At 34.7% G+C, this 15,677-nt stretch overlaps 1 protein-coding gene across 2 annotated transcripts in view; it reads right to left on the bottom strand.

Moving 5' to 3' along the window:
* The window catches only part of LOC145252595 (opioid growth factor receptor-like protein 1), a 58,786-nt gene extending 46,854 nt beyond the window's left edge, over window positions 1-11,932 (bottom strand). Inside the window, exon 1 of one of the 2 annotated variants that reach the window (XM_080112276.1) lies at window positions 11,584-11,932. In XM_080112276.1, coding sequence (XP_079968402.1) covers window positions 11,584-11,679 — 96 coding nt within the window. In that variant the 5' untranslated portion in view covers window positions 11,680-11,932. The remainder of the gene's footprint in view (window positions 1-11,583) is intronic. The other variant, XM_080112277.1, reaches the window with a different exon arrangement.
* Between the last annotated feature and the right edge of the window lie 3,745 nt (window positions 11,933-15,677).

Consider the following 15,677-nt stretch of genomic DNA (forward strand, 5'->3'; position numbering starts at 1 on the left):
TGTGTGTGTGTGTCTGTGTGTGTGTGTGTGTAGTAAGTTAAAAAATATATATGGCAATTAAGCTACACAGAATATTCCGCATTTCATCCACATTAGGATTCATCAGACTTATGCGAGGATTTTGTGGTTGTCTTGCATTTTTATATACGCATCTTCTATTGTGTTTTTAGTTAGCGAATCAGCTTGCTAGTTTTCGCCGCATCCTTCCTAATCAGTCAATGAACAGGCACTTACAGGACAAAGGCCCAGTTGACATCCAGTTCCCCCATTTCTTTGTGTGTACTGTTTTGGTGAGGAGCGTAGGTATCTAGTGTCCTGACCTATTTTAAATCTAGGTTGATATTTTTGTTGGGTTTCACAAATTAAATTATATATATGTTAGCTTATATATATATATAGGTTAAATGTGTTTGAAAAAATATACACGTGATGTACAAACAAATTAATGGGCAGCCCTTTAGATCCTATCTTTGCTGATATTTTTGTTGGGTGTCACAAATTAAATTATGTATATGTTAGTTTATATATATATATATATATATATATATATATATATATATATATATAAATATTAAATTCGTAAAATCCAACGAAAATATCATCAAAGATAGGACCTAAGGGGCTGCCCATCAATTTGTTGGTACATCATGTTGTGTATATTTTTTCAAATCATTTTTTAACATGTTTTATTACCTACTTGCTCTTATTATAAGCTCTATCTCCTATTTGGTTTTATCAAACTTTTACATCTGGTTGAGATTACTTTATAAATATTAACTCTTCAATATTTATAATATACTTTAGTTTTGCCATCTTGGATTATTTTGGTAAACTTAACTGTAATCTCATTTCATTAGAAGCTCCCGCCTGGTTGAGCTTTTTTATTCTCTCCAGATATGTTTGAAAAGGAACACATTCCTCTGTCTGCCAAAAATATTCCTATTCCTTCCCAACAAGAATATATCTACGCATTTGTTCTAGCTTTGAACATTTTCCTAAAAAATATAAGGTGGAAAGCTTATCACCATGTCTTAAGCATTAAAAATAAACTTAAAGCGCCTATTTCGTTTGAAGACTAATCTCACCCAGAAATCTTAACAAATGAACTACCTATCAACTCTCAAAGAGAACAAAAGAAAATTGAAAAATTTGCTGTCAAATTTTACTGATTAAAAACCACTGCCCACCCCAAATAAAACCCTTACCTTGAGGAGTTCGAGAATTCCATGTTAAATTTAGTCAAAAAAATTAGATTCAAGAAACAAAAACACCATTAGAACCTGGTTACTCGAAAAATAAATAATTTTGCCGAGAAAATTAAAGAGAATAAACATATATTCGTCCCTGCTAATAAGACTAAAAATTACTATAAACTTGACTATCCTACATATAAAAGACTTTTGTATAAAGAACTTAATAACTCTTATAAAATAGTCCCTCGTAAGACTTTAGATTCTATTAATTCTGAGGTTAAACATTTACTGACTTCTATGAATATTCATAACTTCAATGAAATAATTTCTCCAGGTACACCTAGATTCACTCTCAAGGACCATAAGCCTAATTTTTATGACAACCCCTCCATCAGATTGATCTACCCATCTAGCTCTGACTTAGGTGCTATAAGCAAAAACATCTTAGATAGAATCATCCTCTCTATTAAAGAAAAAGTTAGTTTCCCTCTTTGGCTAAATTCAGATTCCGTAATTAATTGGTTTGTCTCCCTTAAAAATAAACACCTCCTTAACTTCATAACCTTTGACATTCAAAATTATTATCAATCAATTTCTCTGATCCTTTTAAATAAGGCTCTAATCTTTGCTAAAAGAAATTCTGACTTAACTCATTTAGAAATTAAATTAATTCTACTAGCCAGAAAGTCCTTTATACAATTTAACAATAAGTTTTGGACTAGAAAAGACACCCCTAATAATTTTGACATCTTAATGGATCTCTGACTCTGCAGAAGTTTCCGATTTAGTGGGGCTCTTCTTACTGAAAGAACTTAAATACCATTTTAAACATATCCAAGGGGGCCTTTATAGAGATGGAGCCCTGTTCACTACAACAGCCAGGCCAAGAGAGTACAACAAAACAATTAAAAAATTATATAACTTTTTTAACAACCTTGACCTTTCTATAATTATTGAACTGAACAAAAAAAACTTCAAATTTTCTAGACATTACACTTAATCTTAACACCAAGACTTATAGCCACTATCCTAAATCCAACCTTATGCTTTTATACATCCATAAATCTTCTAAACACCCCAACTCAATTATAAAATCTATAGTACCATCCATGTCTAGAAGAATTTCTACTCTTTCTGCTGATAAAAAAAAAACTTTAATCAAAATGCTACTTTCTTCAATAATGCCTTAAGGAATTTAGTATACAATAAAAAGATTAAATACAACCATTATGCTTCTCCTGCTGGCCGCCTTAAATCTGTAATCACACACAATGTGACTTGCAAGAAACTAGTTCAAATAAAAAGATCTGCCGCTATCAATAGCAATAAACCACTCAACATATATAATCCAACCACTCTACATATATAATCCAAACCAACATACTAATCGTAATACCTGTAACCAACCCAGTTGCATCGGGAGAAAAAAAATATTTGGTTTAATCCTCCATTTAGCATAACTGTCAAAACCAATATACCTAAGGAATTCTTCAACATTGTACAAAACTCTTAAAAAAAAAATTTAAATCAGCCTAAAAAATCCCTTTCCCAATTAAACCTAAAACTAACTGCAATTGTAATAACAAACATCTTTGCTTACTCAATAATGATTGCATCCATAAAGATGTTATATATTCATGCACAATTACAGAGCTCCCACGCAATCCTCCCATAAAAGACACTAATATTTTGTCATCAAATTTTCCTACTCCCACCCTCTATCTGATATAGTTACTAACCCAATAAACCATTCAAGCAGACCCTCTATTTACAATCATACAACTAGCAATAATAATAATAACAATAATAATGAGAATAAAAAAAATATTTCTCCCAACAGCTACTCTAACACTAACAATCTTATATCTAACATCTAATAACAAAAAAATTAAATCAGCCCAAAAAATCCCTTTCCCAGTTAAACCCAAAACTAACTGTAATTGTTATAACAAACATCTTTGCCCACTCAATAATGATTGCATCCATAAAGATGTTATATATTCATGCACAATTACAGAGCTCCCACACAATCCTCCCATAACAGACACTAATATTTTGTCTTCTAGTTATCCCCCCTTCCCATCCTCCATCTGATATAGTTACTAATTACATGAGCAGCCCCTCTATCTATAATCATACAACCAGCAGTAACAATAATGACAATGACATTTCTCCTAACAGCCATCCTAGCACTAACAACACTCATTATGCCCTCCATAATAGTCTTCCTACAATCATTGTGCCGCCCTTTGTTCATCACTATGAACAAAATTCAAATTATTTCCCCAGTACAAATCAGCAAATTAATATTAATTTCAGACCTCGAGCTGTTAATAAAGTGCATACATATATCGGCGCTACTTCAATATTAATTAAGAAAAGAATATCAAACCACACTTCTTTTAACAACCAAAATTCTAATAATAACCAAGGAACTTCTCTAACCATTTTAATTAAAAAACTTAATTCTAACACTACCCCCTTCTCAATTAAATGGACTATCCTAAAAAAGGTTAAGTCTTATACTCCAGGTTCTAAGTCATGTCGCCTCTGCACAACCGAAGCTATAACTATAATTACTTCCCCTCAAAGTAGTAATATAATAAACTCTAAAAACCAACTGATCTCCTACTGCAAACATAAATCCAAATTTAAATATGGTCAATTTGAAATTACATAGCTATTAAATTAACCTTTCAGATATATATATTTTAACATTATCGTTTTTTCTACATACTTTCTTAGCATTTTATAACTTTTTTTTAACTCTTTATTTATTTATTTACTCATCTATTTATTTATATGTTTCTATATATATGTGTGTGTATATGTGGATGTGTTTGTTGTGTGTGTATATATATATATATATATTAATATATATATGTATGTATATGTGTAATTGTATGTATTCATACATATGTGTGTATGTATATACATGTGTATGTATTTAACTTATCTTTCTTCTCAATTCATTTGCTTCCTTTAATAACTCCTGCTGATAATTTAATTCTTAAGTAATAATTGACCCCGTTTTTTGCTTTAAATTTGGCGCCTTTTCAACGTCATTCTGTCTGGGTCATTTTGACATTGGCTTTTCTATTCTAAAATTAACTCAGTCACCATTCAATTTTTTTTCTTCACTCATTTTTCTTAAATCATCCCAGCCTTGACGGTCGTGTTTTAAATTTCTTCCATTTCTTTTTTTCTACACACATCTTATCTTTCTTTTAATAATATTATTTGAACTGATTCCCTTTTTATTGTACCCATTTGTGAATTATTCCACAGATTTCTGCCTTTTGGATTACTTTGGACCATCTTCCAATTACACAATTCCCTTGGATTGTACTTGTGGAAATGGAAATTTACCCAACTTTTTTGGATTCTGTATTTTTGGATTTTACTGTTCACCAGACTATCCATTCACATGACATAACCTTTTTCTTCACCCTATTCCCTCTGCTACACTGTTTATTACCAAGTAAGATCTATGACTTACTTGTAGTTTCATCAAATACTTTTGCAAACAAAATCCGATCCCGCATTTTGCTAAATCCTACCCTCTGATGAGAAGGAAAGCATTTCTCCCAAACTCTGCAGATTAAGGACTATCCACTTATTTTGTGATTCCTTTTTAAAATTAAATATGTTTTTAACTCTTTTTCAAAGTGTTTTTTAATATGTTTTATTAACTACTTGTTCTTATACACACACACACACACACATATATATATATATATATATATATATATATATATATATTACACAAATGCTTCACACATCACCTCATTAAAAAAATTACCAAAACAAAAGGACTCTTTCATTCTCTGATGATGGATATTTTATTATCCAAAATTAATAGGTTCTGCACTAACAGCTAGGCTTCAACTGCTGTCTCATCAACGAAATGTTGCATCCCTCTTTCTGTTTTACAAGTATTTTAATCGTAAGTGTTCCGATGAACTACAAGCCCTTGTACTCCATCTACATAAATATCCTTGACAAACCCAACAAGCAGCAAAATCCCACCCCCTACACAGTAGAAATCCCTAGATGTAAGTAAGTCTTCTACTCTTATAGTTTCTTCGCTAGGACTGCTAGACTTTGGAATTCTCTTCCGGGTTCCTGTTTTCCTGAATGTACTGTGAAGCAAGAGTTGCACAGTCCCCCTACCACACCTCTTAAATTTTTTTAAATCTCCAAAAATTAATAAATTATAGAAGCGAAATAAGAACTAGACGCAGAATACGATGTACTTTTGGATAACTACATATAAAAAATAAATAAATAAACGAATATAAATTATTAATTAAACATTAAACTAAATAAATACAAAAAATAGTGACAGCAAACAAAATAGATGGAAAAGATAAATTAATAGTCCCATGTTAAAATCAAGTATTGTCGGTATAATTATTTAAAATAATTTTAACAGGACAGTTGTTTCTGTGTATGTTTGTATGCCTGATTAAAAGTAAAACAAAAACGACAAAACAAATACGCACAAAGTTGGCATTTTTTTGATTGGCGCCAATCAAGAAAATACCAACTTTGAAACGCATATGAATGCTGGTGGCCAAAGCCGAGAAGAACTGTGGAAAGGAGGAGGAAAGAGTTTCTGCAGCAAAGAACACAACAGAAAATGTTCTAAAATGAATTGAAAAAGTTTTTATTTGGTATTTTTGTTCTTTAAAACTCCTATATTTTCCAAGCCTTTTTTTCAGAAATAAAATAAAGATTTATTTTCTTTTGCGAATCAATGTCCCTGCTGGATGATTTGGTCACACACTAATCAATTAGGTTGCAGGGCGCATTGATTCCATCTGTTCCCCCAGGGACTTTTTTGGTCTCATTGGGAATCACAGTCAATCAGCAAAGAGAACCCAGCATCGAAGAAAAACCTATCTTTCTCCCCCTTCTCTCTAACTCTCTTGTCCCTGTCCACTGGACACTCCAGCATAGACGACCTTCGCCCAAAGATAACTGTTGGTTAACATTCGACAGCCGAAAGAGCCTTTAACGCTTCCTTTTCTTCACGTGGACACTGTCCAAGTTTCTGCTGCTGAAATAAACTTATTTGTTGTTTTGTTAAAAATGGTTTTGTTTTTCATTCTGTGCCGTTTTCGGTTACTGTTAATTTATAAAGGTGCATCTCGTGTCTCTAAATGTTCCTTTTTTTCATTTTATTGCAATTTTTAACGTTTTCTAATACATTTCGCGACGCTATTATTCATTATCGACGGTTTGACTTTGCAACATGTCTCGCTTGCACCAAAATGTATGACGTCACGTACAATCACACAGGCCTTACTTTGCAAAAAATGATTGCACGCTTGCGCGAACACAGTAGCAATTACATTGAAAACAATAGAGATTACATTGAATAATAAAGGTCTTAATATCCGGGGGAAAAACTACTTTTCTGCACCAGTTTTAAATGTGTTGGAAATTTCTTTTAAAAATCGCGAATCATTTTTAAAAGGGGAAAGGGATGAAAAAAATATATGGTATAAATAATGTTTACCATAGCTTTTGTACACCTACGGTAGGTGTGTCAGAAATTTCGTGAAAATAGTGAATAATTCCACCCCATCTTTCCAAGCTTATAACTCCTCGAAAAATGTAATTCAAGCCCTAAATTTTTTTTTTTCAATTTTTACCATAGCCTTTGTACACGTACGGTTACGTTTAAAGGAAAAGAAAAGAAAAATGAAAAAAAGTAAGAATGAGTGTTTCTTAAGATATAGTCAACAAATCGATTTTTAAAATGTTTCGTTTTAAGCAAAAACAATATAACTGTCATGTCGAAAATAGTAGATATCCCAAAATTACGAAAATTCATTGATTGCTATTGTGTTTTTAGTAAAAAAAAAAAAAAAAAAAAAAAAAAAGTCTATCGCTATAGACAACAACTATTGTAATCATGAACAAGTAATCTAAAATATTCGTTCCGGGTTATTTCCCCTGCGTCTAAACTCTTACTGTCTGTCTACTTTATAACGTCTAAGAAAATGCAATTTTACCCAATTTTTTGTAAAATTACTTTTAACTAGAAATAACTTTCTACTCCATGAATTTTCATGATTTTTGGATATATTACTACTGTTGACATGACAATTAGGTACTCATTGGGTGTTAAATTCCATGGCGACCAGCAGAAAATTTTAACGGGTAAATGTTTACTTTAACTACAACAGAACACCGACCAATAAAATTTGTTGTTTTTCGGTTTTCGGGGTCGCTGACAACGAATCTGATATTCAAACCCGTCGCAAATTTACCATTTGTATGATATTAACCCCTGAACCCTCGCACTATTTTGTGCCAACTCACCGCCATCGTTTATGCTATTCTTACATGATGCGTTCGCGCATGGACACGCGTAGTAAGGTGACTTGTCACATCGCGAAAGAATTTTTTAGCAGACATTTAAAATAAGCAAGAAAGTTTTCAAAAACAAAATGTGATTCATTTTTCTGTGTTACGTAGCTTTTGATGTTTTTTAATTGATCTAAAAAAAATTAAGTTTTTATGAGCGGTCTACAAAAGCATTTTTATTTTTCGTTTCTTCATATTTTTTTTTTTTTTTGGAGGGGGATTTTTCAATTATAAAACTTGTACAACATTTAACAGGTGCTTCTGCAGTTTATTTTACCGTTTTTCCATAAGTAACGTGCCGACATACACCGAGCAGAAGAACTGTTTAATTTTTCACAAAAATTCTCTTTACATTGGGGGTAGGGAGGCAGGGGGCAGGGGGAGGGACGGGTGGTGTCGCGCTAGGCATAGACCGATTCATACTATCTTAAAAATTCCAACAAAAACCTACCAGCCAGCCAGCCATGGTTCTCCCCAGAATGTGCTGCTGCCATCGCGCACAGAAATCACTTTTTCCATAGCTGCCAATGTAATAGATGCACATAAACGACCAGTTTTGGCAAATAACAAATAGGATCCTGAACAGAAGTGTGCTTTCTATTCCAACAATTATCAACAGATCAGAGGTCATCTCCTCAGCTTCAGACAAGGCCAAACTATTTGCCAAGAACTTTGCAGCTAATTCTACCCTATGCGACGAAGGCTATCAACTCCCCATATTTCCTCCTATAACACAGAACACGCTAGGTAACATACAAATATCTGTGCATGAGGTCACCAAGATAATCAAGAACCTTGATTCCAGTAAAGCTACTGGCCCTGACGGCATCCCAATTATAGTGTTAAAAAAGCTTCAACCAGAACTTGCTTCCATACTTACGAAACCGTTTAAACGTTGCCTTAAGGAGAAGTGCTTTCCACCACCCTGGAAAACCTCATCAGTATGCCCTGCATTTAAGAACTCAGGTGATAAGTCATCTCCCTCTCAGTACAGACCAATAAGTCTCCTGTGTGTCATGAATAAGTTGCTGGAATTCATATTAAATAGAGAAATAGTCAACCACCTCAGCAGAAATAACCTTCTTAGTGACACGCAATATGGTTTCCGTTCTGCAAGATCTACCGCATATGTGCTAACGGTTATATCTCATAAGATTAATGAATCTCTTGACAAAGGCTTCCTCTCCAGGGCAATTGCTCTTGACATATCAAAGGCCTTTGACAAGGTATGGCATAAAGGCCTACTTCACAAGATCTCCAGCTACGGTATAAACTGGAAATATTCTCTCTATCATTAAATCATTTCTCTCTGATAGGCTCATAAGAGTAGTGGTTGATGGACAAAAATCAGAGGCCTGCAGTATTAATGCTGGAGTCCCTCAAGGGTCCATCCTGGGCCCAACTCTCTTCCTGATCTACATCAATGATCTCCCTAAACACATACTTAAATCATTTGTTGACATCTATGCTGATCACCCGACCATCTACAGCAACACATCAAAGGCTGTAAATGACAAAGCTCTCTCTGATTCTCTCTCTTCTGATCTCGAACGAGTGGTTCAGTGGGGGAAGACGTGGCTGATTACCTTTAATGCATCTAAAACCAAACTCCTATCTTTACATCATCAATGCTCTGATCCCCATCTGGCATCAATTGAAATGGATGGTTCTCGTCTAGGAGAAGCCCCATGTTTTGACAAGCTTCTGGGCTTGACCTTTACTCCTGATCTGAAATGGAACACGTACATCAAGTCTGTTGCCAAGGTCGCTGGAAAGATGGTGGGATCCTTCTACCGCTCCAGAAGATATCTCACTACTGATGCAATTCTCTATCTATATAAAAGCCAAGTAGGTCCTAGGATGGAATACTGCTGCCATATCTGGACAGGAGCTGCTAAAAACAGCCTATCCTGCCTTGACAGAGTACAAAATAGACTTTGTGGCTTAGTGGGAGATGCCCTTTTCTCTTCCCTGCAACCTCTCTCCCACAGAAGAGACGTTGCAAGCCTATCTTTGTTCTATCGTTATTTCCATGGCAGGTGCTCGTCTGAACTCCAATCTCTGGTCCCCCCTCGCCAATCTTTTACAAAAACCACCTGTCTAACTGAATCCACTGTCAAAAACTTTCCCCACTCTTTATCTATGCCTAAATCAAAACGTAGATTCCATAAACAAAGCTTCTTTCTTAGAACTGCACGCCTGTGGAACTCTGTTTCGTCTGCCTGCTTCCCTCCTGACTACAACTTGGATGTCTCCAAGTCCAACCTAAACCAATTCCTGATGAACCACCCCCTTAAGTAGACATTCTAAATATTTACACTAACGTACTGTACTTACAATAACCCTTATCCCTGAGTGGTTTCTGGGCCTTGATAAGTGGTGACCACCTTGTAAAAAAAGAAAAAAAAAGCATAAACGATGGCGGTGATTGGCACAAAATAGTGCGATGGTTTAAGGGGTAATACCATGCAAACGGTAAATTTCCGACGGGTTTGAATATCAGATTCGTTGTCAGCGACCCCGAAAACCTAAACAACAACAAATTTTATTGGTCGGTGTTCTGTTGTAGTTAGAGTAAACATTTACCCATTGAATTTTTCTACTGGTCGCCGTGGAACTCAACGCCCAAGGAGTACCTGACAATTAAATATGAAATATTGTTTTTGCTTAAAACGACATATTAAAAAAAATCTATCTGTCGAAAGCACTAATTTTTCTCCCACCAAGTTTTTCAAGGCGTTCATAGGCCTAAAATCTAGGATCTCATTTTTTTTTTTTTTTTTTTTTTTAGGTGATTTAGGGGGACCATGTTAATCTAAAAAAAAAAATAATAAATAAAAGATCTCGTGGGGAGTTAAGCAAATCGTGAGTATCATCTGCTTTTGGAAGAGGGTGGGGTAAAAAATTAGTTAAAGGAAAAAAGGAAAAAAATGAGGCCACCTCCTCCTTTATTTACGTTTTAATGTACACTAGCGGGGGTATTCGGCGTTGCCCGGGTGTTTGTAGGTGTGTGTGGTGTTAAATAAAAAAGAAACCGGAGGGGGGGGGGGTAGGATCGAACCTGAAGCCCTGAGGCGAAGTTTGAAAATAAAATCGGCCAGCCAGAATGAGTTAGTGAAGGATGTTTGAATTTATTTAAGTAAGAACCAAATTGACAGGTGCGCGCCCAGAAGTCATCGAGCGTTACGACGACGACGACGACGACGTCAATGACCAGGTTTGTTTGTTATAAGCGAAGTAAAAAAAGAAAACGTTAAAACTTAAGTGGGGGGGGGGTAATTGAAACATCGAAAAAAAACCACAAAAAAAACTAACGTAAGGCAAACGAATGATGAAAACAGATAAAACGAACATGTGAAAAATGGCTTAAATAAGCCTGTTTCGATATTAAAATTTAAAAAATCGGTGGGTACCCGGGTGTTTTGGGGTGTGTGGTCGGTGGTGGATAAGCGAAGTAAAAAAACAAAACAGAAAAACGAACGTTACGTGAAAAATGGCTTAAATAACACTGGTTCAATATTTAAATTTAAAAAATCGAAAAACAAAAAGAAAAGACATCTCATACCACGATTCGAACCCAAAACTTTTAGATAACAGACCAAGGCGTTAATCAACCAACCTAACGCGACGTACATGAAATTTATTCAGTTTTTCAACTATTTAAAGTAATGAATCCGGTCATGACGTCATCTGGCGCATGCGTATAACCTGCCGTCGTCACGAGAAGACCGTTTTTGTTGACCCCCCCCCCACACTGTCGAAAATTTCGGAGTGAAAAAAATGAACGTTTTTGGCTAATTTTTCGATATTTTTCGAGCGAAGGGTGGAGCGGAGCTGCGATATGATACCGAGCTTGTGAATTTTCGTCGTGTCTGTCAAAAGTTTTTAGCAGACATATACACACACATACATACATACATACATACATACATACATACATACATTTCGCTTTTATATATATAGATAAGATCGAACGTGTATATTAAAAAAAAAAAATAATAATAATACTTACCCTACAGTAACCTTTAATATAAAGGTACCATGAAACTGCGGCAAATATCACAAAAGCTCCAGCAACTGTCAGTTCTATTTCGAGTCCGTTCATCATTGAGTTCAGCAGGAAGAGGAAAACCAAGTTTAACGAAATCAGAAAGGATATCACGAAAATGGATTTAAAAGTTAAGTTTTCCTTCAAAAGAGAGAAACGACTTTATCGCCGATAAGCGCATCGATTAATCTACACGAAGTTCTGCAAGTTTCTGAATATATATAAGAGATAGAGAAAGTTTGTCGTTTTCAAAGAAAACTCGCAGCTTGTATTTTTTTAGTCTCACTATGTTCGTTTCTTTCACTTTTCCGAGAAAAAAAACAAAGTGAAACAAACTTTCTGTAAATTTTTACTTTAACGCAAAACTGAACTTTAGATAGACAACTTATTTATGTTTCCGGGCCTGTTGAAAACGAATATCATATTCAAATTTGTGGAAAACAAAGAGTTTGTTGGATATTATGACATCTTTTGATATTACTACAGTTTATCGCCGAAAATGGCGACGCCATTTGGGGTGGGAGGGATACCTGTCGTCAGAATCAGAGGGAGAAATCAGTATTTTAAACTATGACTGAAACAAATAAATAAATAAACCAGATAATGATTACTTCCGGAAAGAACTAATTACTACGTGCCCCAACGTAGTATAAATACCCCCAACCTCCTCATGTTAAGAATGGCTTTCACAATATATACCTCCCAACATCGCTATGTAAAGAACGGCTTTCGGAATAAACACTCCCAACCACGAAAACCGTTCTTAACATGGGGGAGGGGGTATACTTGCGCAAGCCTTTTCTAGTCTCACACAAAAACACATGTTCACATCTCAAGCTATATTACTTGTCATATACATACGCGCACACAAACATACGCGCGCACGTCCACACACGTACATATATTAACGTTCGCGTACATACACTCATATTCACGTGTATACACACACACACGCTAATGTACACACATGTACTCACATACGCGCACACGTACGCACACATGGACAACGTCACTTCCCCCAAAGAAATCCACACATGCGCAAAAGACCACCGGAAACAATTATAAAAGCAAGAGCAATAAGCAGCATCTTCCTTTTCAGACCAGCTTCCGAGCTGGGCGGTCTACGGACCGACAGCAGGCTTTTTTGGCAGGCGCGCGCACCTCACGCCACTGGCTACTATGTGGGACAAAAAGCTAACAGACCGTACTTACACTTTATACGCTTTCTCTCTCCATGAACTGGATTGACATTCTCACTCTTTCTCTCTCTATATATACAACTTGTCCCTGAGAATACCTTCGCGTAGCTGACTGCTAACATGGTGCGCAGTTTAACTGATGTCAACCCTCTATCCTTTTCTTTGTCTACACTGCAACAAACGATGGTTACACCCGAACGCGGACATGAACACGTGTTATATCTAAAACGTTCATTCTTTCAACAGTAAATAAACGACATGTTTATCTTATCCAGCAATTGAGTTTTTGTTTCCTTAATTCCATTCGTTTCATTATTTTCTTTTGTAACAGGATTAGGATTTATATATCCTAGTCCTCTACATACTACGCTGATGGCACTAGATTACTAGATAATAATTACTTCTGGAAATAACTAATTAGTTATTTCCAGAAGTAATTATTATCTAGTTATCTATTTTTTTTTTTATTTATTTCATGCTTCGGTCATAGTTTAAAATACTAATTTGATTCTGACGACAGGTGTCCGAAAAAATGGTGTCTCCATTTTCGGCGATAAACTGTAGTAGTGCCTATCTTTTTCCCAATGTATTACTTAATGAATTTCAGTGGCCGTCGCCATTCTTAACATGAAAAGGGAGTGTTTTCTAACACGCATGCGCATTAGTACTTGTTCAGTTGTGAAAAAACATGTCCGCCAGTGGAAACATAAGGGATTACATTGGCTATTAAAGGTCTTAATATCCGGAAAACTAATTGTCTGTCCCAAATTTAAATGTGATATTCGTTTTCAGAATAGACGAAAACCTATTAAAAGTCGTCAATTTAACGTTGAATGTTGAGTTGCAGTCAAAGTAAAACGTTTTTTCGTTTTAATATCCTCCATATTTCGTTTTGAGGATATTAAATATAAATCAATCGGCAAACGTTTAAGGTCATGGCCAGAGTGGGCAACGAGAAGAAATATGTCACACCTTCTTATTCTCTCTAGAAAATGAAAGAAAAAGTTTTTCACTAATATCTTTCTCGTTTTGCTTTGTTTTCGTCTAGATCTTAAATAAAAATAAATCGGCAAACGTTAAAGGTAACGGCCAGAGTAGAATGCAGCAAAAAGAAAAAAAATATATGTATGGTTTTAGGCTGTTTTTATTTTCTTATATACTATTAAATGAGGAATCGTTTTCATTTAAAATCCATTTAGTCGTGTTAACATTATCTGAATAAACGAACTCACACGACATCACGTCAAATTCAGTCGACATCTTGTTTTGATTTCGCTTATTCTGATTGACGAATTTCGAGCGATCTTTTCTCAATTTTACATGCATAAATACTAACTAGATTTTAAATCGAAATGATCCCTAAAAAAGGCAACATCAATGCCTATAAGATTTTTTGGTAAATTTTTACGACGTGTCCCAGCTTATTATAAACACCCTAACCTCCCCATGTTAAGAACGGCTTTTGGAATAAACACCCGCCAAACTCTAAAACTGTTCTTAACACGGGGGTGGGGTATTCCGAAAGCTGTTCTTAACATGAGGTGGTTGGGGATGCTTATACTACACTAGGGCACCTCGTAAAAAAATACAGATTTTTTTTTTTTCATTCCGGTCACGATCTGTATAACATTTGCCAATCAATCATGGTCTGAAATGGCACACTTTGTGGGTTTGCATTATACTCCACAGACGTACGAAAAAGTTAAAAAATAAATAAATAAATAAATAAATAAAATAAATAAAAATAAATGTTACCAAAGGCAAGATAAGTTACTTTTTTTTACCTAACTGGATAAGTTTTTGGTGTTTTTATTTAATGTAAAATGTTCAATCGGTTCGAAAAACAAATAATATTGGCACTACCAAAGACCAAGAAAAAATGACCGCTAGTGGTAGAAAACCATCTAATAAATGTTACCGTGACATTTATTGGGTTGGATCCTACCACCATTTTGTTTTATTTCATATTTTGAAGTGATTATCGAGACTTCAAAGATATAAAGAGATATTGCGGCAATTTTTTCTGGTTCTCCGGTAGCGCTCAATATTACTTGTTTTTCGAAGCGACTGAACATTTTGCATTGAATAAAAACACAAAAAACTTATCCAGTTAGGTGGAAAAGTAACTTATTGGTAACATTTATCAGTTTTGCATTTAAAAAAATAATAATAAAATGGTTACCCACTTTCTGATCATACAGCGTTTGAACGAAACGACATGTAACCGTTTTAGTTAGCTGCAACCATGTTCTTTTTGGGGGGAAGGGTGTCAGTTGCCACACAGTGTTATGGTTAATAGTAGGTTTAAGTTTTGTTTTCTGGAGGAGATCAAACACTCGGATTTCGAGTTAATGGTATCATTAAGAAAGCTTTCTTTAGGGGTATTGCCACCCGGGTTTAGGGTTAATGGTAAGTGAACTTTTTGTGGGTGGGTGTTGGATGTGGCCACGCAAACTCGTTCATTTTTGCTAGGTAGGAAAACTGGTCCATTATTGAACAAATATCGGTTGAAAACACATTTTATGACCGTTCTGGGAGGAAATATTGTTTTAAAGGCGACTAAATTAATTATTTACTTTTTAATAGACACTTAAAAATGGGGGGGGGCGGCGTGACTTTAAAAAAAAACGTTTGTCTAAAATATTATATTCGATTTATTGGAAAGAACATAAAATTTCACATTGACCCTGAAAATATCGTAAAAATAGAATCAATAGAAAAATTTTGATAGATTTTTAAAGTTTAAAAATTGAAAAATATTGAGTTCGGAAAATTCATTACTGTTTTTTAAAAAAAAATAAAAATATTTCTATTACTTTTAAAACAACTGTAATAGTTTATTTTGGAAGTATAATCCAT

This window comes from Euprymna scolopes, chromosome 29, assembly GCF_053919585.1.
Source record: "Euprymna scolopes isolate OS-2025 chromosome 29, ASM5391958v1, whole genome shotgun sequence".
Lineage (NCBI taxonomy): Eukaryota > Metazoa > Mollusca > Cephalopoda > Sepiida > Sepiolidae > Euprymna > Euprymna scolopes.